At 42.7% G+C, this 13388-nt stretch overlaps 1 protein-coding gene across 1 annotated transcript in view; it reads left to right on the forward strand.

The window, feature by feature from the left end:
* Positions 1-12892, forward strand: part of LOC311046924 (uncharacterized protein) — a 20116-nt gene extending 7224 nt beyond the window's left edge. Inside the window, exons 2-12 of the mRNA XM_084059503.1 lie at positions 819-894; positions 2486-3148; positions 3472-4053; positions 5029-5280; positions 5680-5755; positions 6295-6461; positions 6898-7001; positions 9472-9582; positions 10231-10301; positions 10808-10906; positions 12622-12892. Of these exons, the coding sequence (XP_083915629.1) occupies positions 819-894; positions 2486-3148; positions 3472-4053; positions 5029-5280; positions 5680-5755; positions 6295-6461; positions 6898-7001; positions 9472-9582; positions 10231-10301; positions 10808-10906; positions 12622-12694 (2274 nt within the window). The 3' untranslated portion in view covers positions 12695-12892. The remainder of the gene's footprint in view (positions 1-818; positions 895-2485; positions 3149-3471; positions 4054-5028; positions 5281-5679; positions 5756-6294; positions 6462-6897; positions 7002-9471; positions 9583-10230; positions 10302-10807; positions 10907-12621) is intronic.
* The last annotated feature ends 496 nt before the right edge of the window (positions 12893-13388 follow it).

Consider the following 13388-nt stretch of genomic DNA (forward strand, 5'->3'; position numbering starts at 1 on the left):
GAGAGAGCGAGGGAGAAGCGGCGCGTGCGTGCGTGCGTGCGAGAGAGAAAGAGAGAGAGAGGGAGAGGGAGAGGGAGAGGGGGAGAGAGAGAGAGAGAGAGAGAGAGAGAGAGAGAGAGAGAGAGAGAGAGAGAGAGAGAGAGAGAGAATGATAAGATAATATGACAATATATTAAGACTTCACAGCTCTAAATAGCTGTAAACAGGACAGAGTCTTCTTCAAAGAGTACAATAGTCTTTGGCTTCATATACTAAATAATGCCATAGCTGACAGAAATACAATACTTGATTATGTACTAAGATATTGGATTTGGTTCAGCGCCAATCTAAAATGTACTCATTGTTTTTATGTCAACCTATGTGTACAGTATCTACGAACGTACAGTAGGATGAGTGTGCTCTCATCACTGCATCCTGTGCCCCCATGTGTTACTTTTCTATACATGCTAGCTTCCATGTTTCTATTTATTTTCATATCATTGCTGTGGAAACCTTGTATGTCCAAAACTGTTCCTTTTTTTGTTATTATTCTAAAAACATTTTAAAATCGTGAAAATAGGCAATCTACAAGCTCACAGCGCGACGCATTGCGATGGGTTGTGAGCTTGTAGATCTATCTATTTTCACTACTTTTGTGTGACACTCTTATATGACTAAATTCATTTAGGAAATAACATAAAAAGTTGGAATATGGAGATAAGAGGTTTACACCGACAGCGACGATATGTGTGTTAGAAATAAGACCTTGTTATTGTTATCACTTGGTAAAGTGATGCATTGTTTAACGCCATTCCCTCCCACCCCTCCAATTTATCCAGGACACGATCAACAACAACTCTTTAGGGAAGAAGGACAGTTGGAAGGAATCCCGTTCCGCCTCTCCACACGTTTCAGGTGCGTACCCTATGCAATTCTGAGAGCGAGGAAAAACAGGCCAGAATGTAAGCTTAGCCCAAAGCGGTTTGTGCTTACTGGTCAACTATGCATGAAATAGAAGAAGTGTAAGAAATATAAGATGTCTGTCCCTTTGCAAGGACATTTTTAGTTTGTTTTGTGCACCAAACTATTTAATAGATAATACATGCTCAAGCTCCAACATTGGTTATACTGTATGTGTATATTTAGAACTTGATGGAGAAAAAAAAAAACTTTACTGGTGACTGTATATTCCCTGGGGAGCTAACATATTACAGACTGCTACTGAACTGCTATGGCTGTATGTGTGGCAACATGACATTAGACCAGTCTAAAAGACCAACTAGCAGACCCCAGAGCCTGCAACTTGACCTGCATTGCAATTGACCGGTCCTTAGAGCCCCTAACCCAGAAGTGTGTGTGCAAAGTTTCACGCCGAACGGTTGAACGGTGCCAGAGATTTTGTTCACAGACACATGGACGGACGGACAGACCTGAGCAAAAACATAGTCTCACTCTCCGGCCTTCGGCTGTTCAGCCTGGCGGACACAATAATAATAATAGATTTTATTTATAATGCACTTTACATTTGAAACAAATCTCAAAGTGTCACAGAGTAAAATATTTGCATAAACACATTCCGCAACTATAAGAAAGATTAAAACAAAACAAAAAAACACACGAAGGTACTGTAAAGACCATGGCAGAAAATAGTGCAGCTAAAATGTTTGGTTAAAAGGGAAGGTTTCGTCTTCTCTTAAAAACATCTTCTCTCTAACAAACAATAGATTGTGGTGCTCTCACATGGTCAGGGAGAGCATTCCATAGTCGAGGAGCAGCCGAGCTGAAGGCCCGGTCGCCCTGGTATACCGAGCTTGGTCCTATGGGGTGGAGGAGGTTTGTGGGGTGAGCAGTTCTTTGAGGTACTCTAGGAGGGGGGCGTTGCCGTGGATGTATTGATGGGTTAATATGGAGGTCTTGTATTCTGTCTGGGAGGAGAAGCCAGTGCAGTGAATAGAGGACAGGTGTGATGTGCTCGCATTTACGCACTCTCATCATGTGTCACTCACTCTCATGAGGGAATGGTTAAGGTTCATCCACCACACACAGAGCAAGCTAGTTACATTCGATTTTGAAGCAAGTGCAATAGTGGACATTTTCGCCTAATGGTGTCGCTAGAGGAAAGGCTATGGGTTCACCAAAAAGAGTATGGTTCATCCTCAGGGGAGAATGAATGTGATCAGCATGTGTCATTCTAAATAATCCAGTCAGTTGTTTTTGAGATATGTTGTTTGGGACCAAAATGTTAGACGGATGGACAGACAGACAGACCGATTGACCAACATAGACGTCCCTAGAGCCCTGCGTTTAGTGGAGATAAATACAGAGGATGTTAAAGCTAAGTGAAATATGCCTTTAAACTGAACCTTCAACTCCTTTCTAGGGTCAGCTGATTACTGTACATTCATAATCCTTCTGTCTGCTGCTGCTTACCTAATAAATAATCTACTTGTTGTGCACGTGTTTGTGTACATGCTTTGTGTGTGTGAATGGGATCCAACCCTCTCAGGAGCCCAACACAAAGAGGAGGATAAAGGCCGACACAAACGTCCTGCCCCTAAACCTCCCGTAACCAAAGGAGCGGTCGGCAGGAGCAACACTAATGCAACTCCGGCCACGGACACACACACACGGCCCCGAGACAGACAGCCGCCTGGCACTGCACACACACAGTCTGCCAGCGGGCCGAGGAGTCAGCGGAGAGGAGCTGGGCGAGGAGCTGGAGGGGGAGGCACGGGGAGAGGAGCTCCAGGAGGAGGCACGGGGAGAGGAGCTCCAGGAGGAGGCACGGGGAGAGGAGCTGGAGGAGCAGGCACGGGGAGAGGAACAGTCGTCATGAGAGACAGAACCCTGGGGGAGAACAGAGGGAAGGATGTAGGGGTGGGAGGGAAGGAGGAGAGAAGAGGCAGGCTGTGTGATGACCATAAGGGGAAGGAGAAAGATAAAAATGGACTTGCGGCTAATCAGAAATCCAGAGAAGCGAGCGGACTCAAGGCCAAGGTGCAGGATGGTAAAGGAAGAGCGGCTGCTCGAGGGAGCAGCAGAGGAGGGGGGGTTAAGGCTGAGCGTGCTCAGAACAACCCTCCTGTCAGCCAGGAGATTTACCTGACAGCTATGGTGGTGCCACGCACCCCTGTGGTGCCACGAAACCAGGAAAAGACCCAAGAGCCAGGTACATAATTAGTTTCACTTGTTGTTAACTTGATAAACCTGCTCAACCCTCTTCTAGCGCATGTACAGTAGGTGTTCTGCCCACCAAAATATGTAAACAGTTGAGTATAGGATGGTCTGTATTAATAGTTATTATTCATCCCTACATTATTCTCCCAGTGACCATAATCACTGACAAAACAAATGGCAGTCAGTGATCCTGGCCTAGAATATCTGACACTAGTGTAAAATATGTTTCATGTGTTACAAAGCATCTATATACACTTTTGTTTTCTGCTCATAGCAGCAGCCTGACCTCTTTTTGTTTATCTCTGGTCCTAGTAGGAGACCATGACAGGTCCCAGGACTGCCCTTCCAATATGTCCCGTTCAAGCAGCGAGGGTGGGTCCAACAGAATGTCTATTGGTTCAGACACAGAGGGACCTCCTGGACACAGCCTTCGTGACAGAAGCAATCCTGACATCAGTGAGGAGGAGGGGGAGGAGGATATGAATCACCCTCTGAACAACCAGAATGGACCCTCCCGGTGCCTCGGAGTTAACAACACCACGGGAACGGATTGTACCAAGTCGGGGCAGAAAAAGGTAGATCTGGGAGGAGGACAAGTGGATAACGAAATCGGGGTGGACTGTGTCAACTCTAATCCTACTGACGGGGGCTTCAGAGCTGATCAGACTGTGCCGCACAGCGAGTCCACGGCCGGGTTGAACTACGACTCTGTTAAATATACTCTGGTAGTTGATGAGCATTCTCAGTTGGAGTTAGTCAGCCTCAAAAACTGTTACAACAGTAGCTGCACGACCCGTGATGATGACAGCGACGCAGAGACCATCTACCAGTCAGCCAATGAGGAGGAGGATCCAGAATTTGAAGACGAGCAGAAGAAGAAAGAGGAGAAGAGGCCAGGTAATGTGAAAGTTACTTTCTTAAAATGGAAGTGACATTTATCCTCAGTCTGTTTATGTTATGGGTTGCAGCACCTTTTGTGTTACTGACAACATACAATATTTAAGGACCCCATGAATGAAGTGTGGTTCATAGACCTTATCTAGGCTAAAAACAGCAATAACATATCATGAGATTGGCACTCAAAACAACATCATTTTTCTTGGAAACACTCGTTTTCACAGCCTTAATCAGAGATACTGTCATTTTCATCACTTAAACCCTATACTTCGTAGACGTAGTCCCCCCATACGATTCTGTACTTCTTGGTCCCATTCTTTTTTCCCTCTACACCAAATCTCTTGGCTGAAATAACCGATCCATGCTCATAACGTGTCGCAACACAATGCGTTGTGAGCTTGTAGATCTGTTATTTTCGTGGAATCTTCACCTATTTTCATCGAATTCACCCATTATGATATGCCCAGAATTGGGACTATGTTTTGTGTGTTTAATTGAAATCTCTCTAGGTTGAGGTTCTGTACAGTTTTTTTCTTCCAAGGTAGCATGCATTCTATGCAACATACTGCGATTATGTTAGTGGATTAGCGTACAAGGACATGAAAAGGTAACAGTGATTCTAGAAAGTATGGTGCTAAAATATGACTGCAATAATAATATTTAATCTCTACTTGAAGTTTTTCCCCCCTCTATAAATATTCTGTGATCATTGGAGAATGAACGTGCGGCCTGTCAGAACATCCTCCTGGTGCAATGAGCTTTCATGTTTTGCAACTTGTTTTTATTTTTTATTCTTGTGGTTGTGTGATCACTTCATATGTTTGTGAGTGTGATCCCTTTGTAATTTGGTGTGCGACCCTTTATCATCTTTGTGACCACTTTGTGTTTTTGTGTGTGACTAGTGTGACCGATTCATATTTTTGCATATCTTTAATGCTCCTGGCACTCTGACCTCCCTGTGTTCTCTGGTTCCAGTGAAATGCAAACAGGTGAGGCAAATTGAAGAGGAGCGGGAGAGGAGAGAGGAGTTGTTGAAGAGGATTGAAGAGGAGAGACAGAGGAGACGGGAGATGGTGACAGTCAGCAGCAGACTTGCCAAGCAGGTCGCGTCAAGGAGCACCTCAGTGCAGGAGGATTCTACCGGAGGAACGGGCAGAACTCCCCGATCCAAGAAGTTCCTCAATCTGTTTGTCAACAGTAGTACTAGTACCCATTACAGCTCCACTGGTTAGTTTCCTATTGAAATGGCTACATAAATCACAATGCATTTTATTACTAAATAAGGCCAAGCATAGTTAGTTGATAAAGTATTTAGTCTGCCATGTGCAATTTGACCTTTTTACTCTACAGATTCCTGGCGCCACAAATCCACAGATCCACATAAAGCTGCTAGCTAACTATAAATGTGTGTATGTGTGTGTGTGTGTGTGTGTGTGTGTGTGTGTGTGTGTGTGTGTGTGTGTGTGTGTGTGTGTGTGTGTGTGTGTGTGTGTGTGTGTGTGTGTGTGTGTGTGTGTGTGTGTGTGTGTGTGTGTGTGTGTGTGGGCGGGCGGGCGGGCGTGCGTGGTACATCTACAAGCTGACTTCACGACACGTTGTAAGACTATGTCACTCTTTATCTTTTAGGTGCTGAATCATTTGGGTTGTTCTCTTGTGTTCTGGATGGAGTTGAGAGAACGCAGAGCCACAGAGCCGTCTACAGGTTAATACACACACACACACACACACACACACACACACACATACACACACACACACACGCACAAAACATTTTTTTATATTATTTGTGATGACACAAAATGACATATCCTGTCACTGTGATCATATGTGAACCATGTCCTTTTGACAGAGTGCACTGTTATTTACATCACTCCACAATAAAAAGATATGAAAATATTAACTATAAGCCTATTTTTCTCTGACCTTATTTACCTTTTATTGTTCTTTAAAATATTTGCCGTTGTAATATGTTTCAGTTTTTGTCTCTATTATTACTGCTTACCGGTGATTTTGATTAGAACACAAAGTGAGTTAGTGGTAGAAGAATGCCCACAGCTGATGCCCGTTGACCTACTTTCTAATGTTACGTGTGTGTGTGTGTGTGTGTGTGTGTGTGTGTGTGTGTGTGTGTGTGTGTGTGTGTGTGTGTGTGTGTGTGTGTGTGTGTGTGTGTGTGTGTGTGTGTGTGTGTGTGTGTGTGTGTGTGTGTGTGTGTGTGTGTGTTTGTGTTTTTTTTTTTAGGTTTGTCCCTCGTCATGCTGATGAACTCCACCTAGATACAGATGACCCAGTGTTGATGCTGGCCCAGTCAGAGGACCTGTGGTGTCAGGGCTACAACATGCGGTCCGGAGCCACTGGAATCTTCCCTGCGTACTATGCTGTCAAGATTACCAAGGACACCAGCAAAGGTACACAGTGGTTCCATTTGTACACTCTGAGTTAAATCAAAGCTAAGGATTTTACTTTGTATAGTACAGCGATTCTCAACCTTTGGGTGGGGGCCCACTGATGAGCCTTGAGGATATTGCAAGTGGGCCCCCAAATCATTGACAAAACACTAAGATTGTATTGATTATTATACAACATTAATATAAAAAATGGATGTTAAAAAACCTTCATGGTATGTTTTCATTAAAACCTTGAAAACTTAGTTTTCATTGTGATAAATAGCAACTTAAAGTGATCCAAGCCGGAACACAATCGATTGATTAAGCAGTAAAAAGCAGCAATTGGTTGAGAACCACTGGTATAGTACATCATCAGAGAAGGAGATGGTGTTTCCATAGAGAACCACTTTCTGACTTGAACCTCTTTCTCTGTTGGTTAATTTCTCTGCTTTCCTAGTTCACAAAGATGGTTGGATAGAGCGGTTCTTTGTGAGGTTCCTGGGTTCCGTTCAGGTGCCCTTCCATCAAGGCAATGATGTGCTGTGTGCTGCGATGCAGAAGGTACAGAACCGCCAACTCTTGAGCCAGAATCTGAACTGTAAAATCACAATATATTAGAGAACAGTGCCATTGATGTTGTTGAGCTATTGTTTGATCATTGTAGTGAAGGCATTTTATCTCTATAGTTGTGTTACATGCTGTTGCTACTGTAACTGATTGACTGTGTATGGCTATGTGTCAACATAACACACAACGCAAGGACAAACTGATCTATTTCTCACCAGAAAGCACTGAAAGAATACATCAAGTCCTCTGGTTTTCATTCAGCCTGAGTCAACTCTGTAGCTGGAAGCATCTCATTGACATTCACAATACTGAGGCAATCTAATTAGAAATTACATTAGTAGAGAGATTGTGTTGTAAGTTTAACTTGAAAACTGCCGTAGACAGTAAAAATGCAGTTCATTGCATCATTTTAAAACCTGTCTGCTCCTGCTATACTCACTGGACTTTATCCAAATCGCCCACTATCCAAATCCTTTTCAAATAACATTCTAGAAAAGAAAAGAAGAACTGAGAATATTATACCACAGAACTGCCAGGTACTTTAGCTAACAACGTGTTCTTGGTACAGTATCTCAGAGAGTTATAGTCTCCGCCAGGCCGAAGCCGTGGCAGAGACTATGTTTTGCACCCTGTCCGTCCGTCCGTCCGTGTGTGTGTCCGTGTGTGTGTCCATCCGTCCGTCCGTCTGTGGACAGCTAATCTCCGGCACTGTTGGCCCAATCGACGTGAAACTGTGCACACACACTCCCTGGATGCCAGAGCAGAAGCCCTGCCCCAAATGTTTCACATGGGCTTGTTATAGCGCCACCAGGAGGCCGATTTTTGCAAAAGAAAATGTTTCTATTACTCCTACAGATTTTGTCCAAACATCACGCAAATCGGTACACAGTATCTCTATAGTCATTAACCAAACTGGTCTGTAGGATTTTTCATATTCCATCCTGATTGGCTAAGATTGGAGAAGTTTGCAGGAGTGGTCCGTTATGAACAAAATGGCTCAAATCATGAACACAGTGTGTGATTGCCGTGAAACTTTGCATGCACATTACCACTCAGCCAAGGAAGAAATGCCACCCTACATTTTTCAAAATCGGCCTTATGGTGGCAATATAACAGCCCGATTCGCGTTTTTACCTATAACTGGACTAGTTATAGAGGCCATGGAAAAACTCTGCCTTTTATAGCGCCACCAGGAGGCCGATTCTTGCAAAACACATTTCTTGATATTACTCCTACAGATTTTCAATCATCACGCAAATCGGTACAGATTATCTCTATAGTCATGTGATCAACGTGGATCTGTCTGATTTTTCATTTTCCATTCTGATTGGCGAATTCCCAACATTGTTGGCCCACAACCTGTGCTCCGAGGAGCACTTTTTCTAGTCTTAATGTGTTCCGCTTAAAGGGTGGTGCCGTTTTTTTTTTTTGGGGCACATAATCACTTAGCTGTTTTCCAAGGCTGGCGTGATCACACAGTTCCAGACAGTGAAAACCACTGTCTGGCACTGGGTCTTATTGTCTTATTATTGGCAGCTAATTAAAATAATACAAGCATACAAGCAAGTAGAATGCGCCAATAATGTAATAATAAAATGTTACAAAGAATATGTCAATAATGTAATATTAATAATAAAGGTAAGATTTATTATGACTATCTGGGGATAAAAGGTCTATGAATGAATATCAACAATAATGGTAATGGTTGTTTTTGATGAGCACAATTGATCACCTCAATAGCCAAATCTGATCACCTGATAGATCAGATAGAGGTGGTTGTCCAACCTTGGCTTAAAGTGATACCTCACTTTGGTGCAATGTTTTTATTTTCCAGTATACACAGGCCTCATCTGCTTAAATTGTATTTGTGCTGGAATTCTGAAGCCCAAGGCCAACAAGTGGTTGACCTGACAAGTCACAAGTATAACCAGTGCACGTTAATCGGCCAAACACATGCAGGGATCAGTTAAAAGCCACAAAGCTTCTACAAATGGCAATTATGTGACAGCAGCTGGTGTTTTTGTCCCCAAGTAGGGCATGGTCATTTTTCAGTTGTTTTTAGTTTTTGTTTAGTTTTTGACAGTTTATGTGCCCTACTTTGACATTTTAAAATAGTTATAGAAAATATCCTTGATTTAATTAAATGCAACTTCTGTGGTTTTCCCACACCTCTGTCAGGTAGGTAATGGTCGGGAACAATAGGTGATTAACTCCACCCCCAACCACTTGACACAGATTTAAATTGCTATGTATTTTAAGATAAACTGTATTTGCAAATATAAGCACTATTAAAATGTAGAAATATAATTTTGTCACTTTGAGTATTTTCGGTCAAGGACTTCATGTAGTTGTCCGACAATACTTTATGTGTTACTGTTGTATCTACAGTATAGATAGAGTAAGCTTGCTACTATACCTTTCCTTAATGACTGACTTGTTGGTGTATTGATTGGTTCATTAACAGGTTGCGTGTAACAGGCGGTCTGCCATGCAGCCTCCTTCGTCCTGTGTCTTGGAGGTGAGTGTAAAGGGACTGAAGATGAGTGTCCAGGACCTCTGTCATGCCGCTGACAGGGTATGTACCCCCCACCACACACACACACACACACACACACACACACACACACACACACACACACACACACACACACACACACACACACACACACACACACACACACACACACACACACACACACACACACAGAGAGTCACACACACACACACACACACACACACACACACACACACACACACACACACACACACACACACACACACACACACACACACGCACACACACACACACACACACACACACACACACACACACACACACACACACACACACACACACACACACACACACACACACACACACACACACACACGTTTCCCCCCATGTCCTCTCCTCCTGTCTTACTCCTGGGTTCATGTGTCATGATGTCAGGCTGAACCCTGCTCTCTAGTGGTGACCACTTATAGCTGCACCTGTGTTAGTGGCCAGAAGCAAAATACTGCATAATATGGCTGACATACTGTAATGCACCTCTTCTCTCTTTTTTTCCTGCTGCTATACTGTACCTCTCTTCCTAACATGTCTCCCACTTTCCTTCTTTCGTCTCCTACCTACTTCTGAATGTAAGTGCAGTGTTTAAAAATATATTTTTTATTTTCTTTGTCTCTTACTCTCACTATCTCTCTCGCTCTCTTGCTCACTCAGGGAGAGCAGTGTTTCCATTTCTTCCAGTTGAAGAACATCTCATTCTGTGGCTGTCATCCAAAACACAACAAGTGAGTGAACTACTGCACAACTTAACACGTACTTCTGACACATTGCAGTGTGTACTACTGTCCCACCTACACTCACTTGGAAAAATAACAATGGATTAAAGGGAATTCCACCACGCCTCAAGCCGATGTCAGGCTGATCCGGTGCGTCTCAGGAGCGGACACATAATACGTGTCCACTCCTTATATAGCTTTATTCAGTTATATTATAACTGAATAAAGAAGGCGCTGGAGCAACTCGGATGATTGGAGCCTTTTTATTTTAATAGCAGGGTGCAAAGCATTGTTTTTTTCTATGCTTTGCACCCTGCTGTTGAAATAATCATGTTTTAAACATTTTAAAACAAACTATTTTAAGGTTATTAGGTTGCTTTAGCTCGTGAGACTAAAACTATTTAGCCTTCTTTGTAATTTCCATTAGAAAAATCATGTCCCTATTTAAGTATTATTCTTATTTTTCTCGGATGACCTCCTCTGTGACCTGATGGCTGCTATTGATCTGCCTGCAGGTATTTTGGTTTCATCTCCAAACACCCAGACCAGGAACGCTTTGCCTGCCACGTGGTGATGTCAGAGATGACATCACTGCCTCTAGCCGAGTCAGTGGGGTGAGACAGCTCTCTTCTTCTCTCCCTCTCTGTCCCTCTCGCCTTCCTTTTTTAGCAGCGCTAGCCGCTCTATACCTTTAGGTATAGAGCGGATATTAGCCCTCTATACCTGCCTTTTGCGTCAACGTTCTGATTGGTCAGGCTCGCCAAGGTTCTGATTGGTCAGGTCCGTCAACGTTCTGATTGGTCAGGCTCGCCAAGGTTCTGATTGGTCAGGTGCGTCAACGTTCTGATTGGTCAGGCTCGCCAAGGTTCTGATTGGTCAGGTCCGTCAACGTTGTGATTGGTCAGGCTCGCCAAGGTTCTGATTGGTCAGGTCCGTCAACGTTCTGATTGGTCAGGCTCGCCAAGGTTCTGATTGGTCAGGTCCGTCAACGTTCTGATTGGTCAGGTCCGTCAACGTCCTCAATTTAACAATTTAACGGATATTAGCCCTCTATACCTGTGTATTTTTAACGGCGATGGTCCTGCTCTATACCTGGCTTTTCTGTCAACGTTCTGATTGGTCAGGCCCGTCAACGTTCTGATTGGTCAGGCAAGGGAACTATTCATGACATCAATATTATATCATGAATACAAAATTAGATGGTTTATATAAACTGTAAAAGTCCGGAACATAAACACTCTGGGTACGGCTTATAAATTGTATAGATTATTTCATAACACATACATATATTTCTGGTACCACATTTATACACACGCACACACAAAGTTTATTTTTTAGGTACCCACTCTATCAGCTATGACAGATCAGTTTTTGCCACTTACCCTGGAATGCATTTGGTGATTCGCTTCCAATGGCACTATTTAGTGCCACTGGAAGCCTTGAAATAAATTGACAGAGATTTAATATTGTTTCTCTAGTAGAAACACATATCTATGACAAAATATATCAAAGGCGCCGCTACCTTCACACAGGTGTGATTTTTTTTGTCTTATAGTCATGGTGTGCGTTGCTAGCTTGTAGATCAGTTCTTGTCAGTAAGTAAGACACTGTCGTATTACAGAGCATAAGTTAGGCTTAAGTCATCACCCACTTCAGTCTTTTCTGTCCTTTGTCCGCTACATGTCCCCTGTTACCCTGTAAGTCTCAGCAGTCAGATGGATGGCCTCTTGGATCGATTCTTTTCTGTTGTTTCCTGCTCTGTAAAATTGGCTTTATCTCATTTGTAAGGAAGTGTCCTAGGTAGTTTGCATTACCTAGGTAAGGTCCTTGATTTGGTAACATTTCAAGGTGACTTGGTTGTATATATATAGGCTGGTTATTGTAATGGTTTATTTAATTACCTTTTTTTTGTAGATGGATCTGTGGTTCTGTGTTCTCTAAACACCATTCAGAACAATATAGAACAAACCAAAATACTCACCGCTCAACAACACAACTAAACAGTACAAATTGTACATTGTCACATGACACTACTTTCTAGGTTGTCTCAATTAATTTAACTTTTGCTCGGTACCAAGGTGATAGGCTATATCCTCCCAAATGAGACAGAGCGTTTATGCCATGTTTTCTCTTCTCTTCTCTTCTCTTCTCTTCTCTTCTCTTCTCTTCTCTTCTCTTCTCTTCTCTTCTCTTCTCTTCTCTTCTCTTCTCTTCTCTTCTCTTCTCTTCTCTTCTCTTCTCTTCTCTTCTGTCTTCCTATTTTTACTTCTATTTTTTTTACTCATTCGTCTTCCTTCCCCTGTCGTTCTCCTTCTCTCCTGTATTCTAGGAGGGCGTTCAAGCAGTACTATAAAGAACATGTTGGCTACTCCTGTCCCACTGAAGACATCTTTATTGAATAGACCTCTCTTCTCTACAACATTCTGAATATTCACAATGAGCATGTAAGCCTGGTCTTACAACAACAAACTAGACCTCTACTGTATCCTCTATTCAACCAACTTGCATGGTGGAATTCTTTTTTTAAATAACTGCACTGAATGGTACGGAACGGTAAGGTTTTCCCTTTGACCATGGCTCATATAAATGTCTCTCTGTATGGACAGTATCACTGGGTTATAATGTATAGTCATCTCACTTCTGTGTTCCGTGCAGTTGAATTCAACTATATACAGTATAGAATATATATTAACCAAAACTCAACTGTTTGTACCCTGCCACATACAAATATCAAGAATTGTTGGACTTTTCAGGCCAGTATTCCCTTTTATGCTACTTTTGGGCCCAAATGTGCACTAATAGCGCTATGTTGAAGCCTCGTGACTTTGATGAGTATTTCAATCCCCAAGACAAAATACAATATACTAGTGCTGTAATCTTCTCACTAACCAACAAAAATGTAACTCTTACCCCAGGGCTGCAGTCTCATAAAACATGTTTGCACACAGTGGACCAGCTAGCATGAACCCAAAATGGTGCTCTCATTGTAGGATCAAGGTTCAATAACACATAGAACAGAAACTTGCCCACAACCCAGTTTGGAAGCAGTGTTTTAAAAAGACTTATAGTATAATATATATATATATAATATAAAGA

The sequence above is a fragment of the Gymnoscopelus microlampas genome (assembly GCF_963454915.1).
Source record: "Gymnoscopelus microlampas genome assembly, chromosome: 6".
NCBI lineage: Eukaryota > Metazoa > Chordata > Actinopteri > Myctophiformes > Myctophidae > Gymnoscopelus > Gymnoscopelus microlampas.